Raw genomic sequence first — 2694 nt, forward strand, 5'->3', positions numbered from 1 at the left:
TGTCTCCAAAGATGTCCTCATGTCTCCAAGGAGGTCCTCATGTCCCCAATGTCCCCCCCAGAGTTCGAGGCGGCGCGGAAACGGGCCAAGAAGGCCAAGCAGGCCTTTGAGCAGATGAAGAAGGAGAGGTTCGACCGCTTCAACGCCTGCTTCGAGTCGGTGGCCACCAACATCGACGAGATCTACAAGGCCCTCTCCCGCAACAGCAGCGCCCAGGTAACCTCGCACAAGCCTTGCCCCGGTGACCCCTGGGCTCACATCAGGCCTTGTGTGAGGCCTTGCACACTCACAGGGGGCTTTGCACACTCATCCCAGCTTCACAGGGGGCTTTGCTGGCCACCTCTGGGCTTTGATGGCCACCTAAGCCTTGCCCCGGTGACCCCTGGGCTCACATCAGGCCTTGTGTGAGGCCTTGCACACTCACAGGGGGCTTTGCACACTCATCCCAGCTTCACAGGGGGCTTGGATGGCCACCTCTGGGCTTGGATGGCCACCCCTAAGCTTGGATGGCCACCTAAGCCTTGCCCTGGTGACTCCTGGCCTCACATCAGGCCTTGCGTGAGGCCTTGCACGCTCACAGGGGGCTTTGCACGCTCATCCCAGCTTCACAGGGGGCTTGGGTGGCCACCTCTGGGCTTGGGTGGCCACCTCTGGGCTTGGATGACCACCTAAGCCTTGCCCTGATGACCCCTGGGCTCACATCAGGCCTTGTGCAAGGCCTTGCACGCTCACAGGGGGCTTTGCACACTCATCCCAGCTTCTCAGGGGCCTTTGGATGGCCACCTCTGGGCTTTGATGACCACCTCTGGGCTTTGATGACCACTCCTAGGCTTTCATGGCCACCTAAGCCTTGCCCTGGTGACCCCTGGGCTCACATCAGGTCTTGCACGGTGCTTTGCACGCTCACAGGGGGCTTTGCACGCTCATCCCAGCTTCACAGGGGGCTTTGGATGGCCACCCTTGGGCTTGGTTGGCCACCTCTGGGCTTGGATGACCACCCCTAGGCTTGGATGGCCACCTACGCCTTGCCCTGGTGACCCCTGGCCTCACATCAGGCCTTGCACGAGGCCTTGCACGCTCACAGGGGGCTTTGCACACTTGTCCCAGCTCCATAGGGGTCTTTGCATGGTCACCCCTCCCCTGCTCTTCCCTCCTTCTTCTTCCTTCCCCCTTCCCTCACCCCAAAACCCCCTCCCTCCTCTTCCTCCCCCCGTTGTTGGGACACGGGGACCCCGTGGGTCCCCCCCCGTGTCCCCAACGTCCCTTTTTGTCCCTTTTTGTCCCCAATGTCCCCCCCAGGCCTTCCTAGGCCCCGAAAACCCCAAGGAGCCCTACCTGGATGGCATCCCCCCCTACTTCTCTCCCCTCCCTCCTCTTCCTCCCCCCTCCTTGGGACACAGGGACCCCGTGGGTGTCCCCCCGTGTCCCCAACGTCCCTTTTTGTCCCTTTTTGTCCCCAATGTCCCCCCCCAGGCCTTCCTGGGCCCCGAAAACCCCGAGGAGCCCTACCTGGATGGCATCAACTACAACTGCGTGGCCCCCGGCAAGCGATTCCGCCCCATGGACAACCTCTCGGGGGGAGAAAAAACAGTGGCTGCCCTCGCCCTCCTCTTCGCCATCCACAGGTAAAGCCCCCCCCTTTCGTTTTTTTGGGGTCTCCCCACCCCTTTTTTGGGGGGGTCCGGACCTTTTTCACCCTCTTTTTGGGGTGTTTCCTCCCCACTTTAGTTACAAGCCGGCTCCCTTCTTCGTGCTGGATGAGATCGACGCGGCGCTGGACAACACCAACATTGGGAAGGTGGGGGGTTTTGGGGGGGCCCCCCAATATTTTGACGTGTTTCCCCCCCCCCCCCCCCCCCCAGTGGTTTTTTGGGGGGTTCTCCGGGGATTTTAAGGGATTTCTTTGGGATTTCAGGGGATTTGGGGCCCCTCCGCTGAGATTTAGGGTCCCTCCAGGGTATTTTGGGGTCCTCCCTCAGGGATTTGGGGTCCTCCCTCAGGGATTTGGGGTCCCCCTGGGGATTTGGACTCACCCCCCAGGGTTTTGGGGACCCCCTCGGGGATCCTGAAGGGTTTCCCTGGGGTTTTTGGGGTCCTCCCCAGGGATTTTGGGGTCCCCCCAAGGATTTTAGAGGAATTTGGTGCCCTGGGGAGGGGAATTGGGCCTCCCTAGCCTATTTATTGCCTCCCCTGCCTATTTTTGGGGTCCCTTACCCTATTTTTGGGGTCCCTACCCTATTTTCGGGGTCCTCCACCCCACTTGGGGGTCCCCCTTCACATTTGGGGGGGACTTTAGGAGTGCCCAGCCTCCCCCAGCCCCATTTTTCCCCTCAATGGGCTGGTTTAGGTGCCCCAAAATGGCGGTTTTATTGCCCTACACCCTATTTTTTGCTCTCCCCCCCCATTTTTCTCCCCCCTCACCTCATTTTTGGGGCCCCCCCCGCCGTTTTGGGGGTCCCCTGACCTGTTTTGTTTTTGGGGGGGACACACCCCTACAGGTGGCTAATTACATCAAGGAGCAATCAGCTGCCAACTTCCAGGCCATCGTCATCTCCCTCAAGGAGGAGTTTTACACCAAAGCCCAGAGTCTCATCGGTGTCTACCCCGAGGTGGGTCAAATACCCCCCCTGGGGGGGCCAAAATACCCCTGGGGGGGGCCAAAATACCCCTGGGGGGGCAATTAGCCCCTTGGGG

At 60.6% G+C, this 2694-nt stretch overlaps 1 protein-coding gene across 1 annotated transcript; it reads left to right on the plus strand.

Moving 5' to 3' along the window:
- Positions 1 to 22: 22 nt before the first annotated feature.
- LOC106900558 (structural maintenance of chromosomes protein 1A-like) lies at positions 23 to 2684 on the plus strand. Its single transcript, XM_014962644.1, has 4 exons — positions 23 to 216; positions 1474 to 1625; positions 1729 to 1798; positions 2499 to 2684. Exons 1-4 carry the CDS (start codon positions 40 to 42, stop codon positions 2682 to 2684), a joined length of 585 nt encoding a protein of 194 aa, XP_014818130.1. The 5' UTR covers positions 23 to 39.
- Positions 2685 to 2694: the final 10 nt, after the last annotated feature.

This window comes from Calidris pugnax, unplaced genomic scaffold (genome assembly GCF_001431845.1).
Source record: "Calidris pugnax isolate Ruff unplaced genomic scaffold, ASM143184v1 scaffold2666, whole genome shotgun sequence".
Lineage (NCBI taxonomy): Eukaryota > Metazoa > Chordata > Aves > Charadriiformes > Scolopacidae > Calidris > Calidris pugnax.

Bases quoted from the DNA above. Each gene is read 5' to 3' on its own strand.
- LOC106900558 (XM_014962644.1), top strand. From the start codon at position 40: ATGTCCCCAATGTCCCCCCCAGAGTTCGAGGCGGCGCGGAAACGGGCC. The intron at 217-1,473 runs GTAACCTCGCAC...GTCCCCCCCCAG, and splicing joins CCCGCAACAGCAGCGCCCAG to GCCTTCCTGGGCCCCGAAAA. The intron at 1,626-1,728 runs GTAAAGCCCCCC...TCCCCACTTTAG, and splicing joins CTCCTCTTCGCCATCCACAG to TTACAAGCCGGCTCCCTTCT.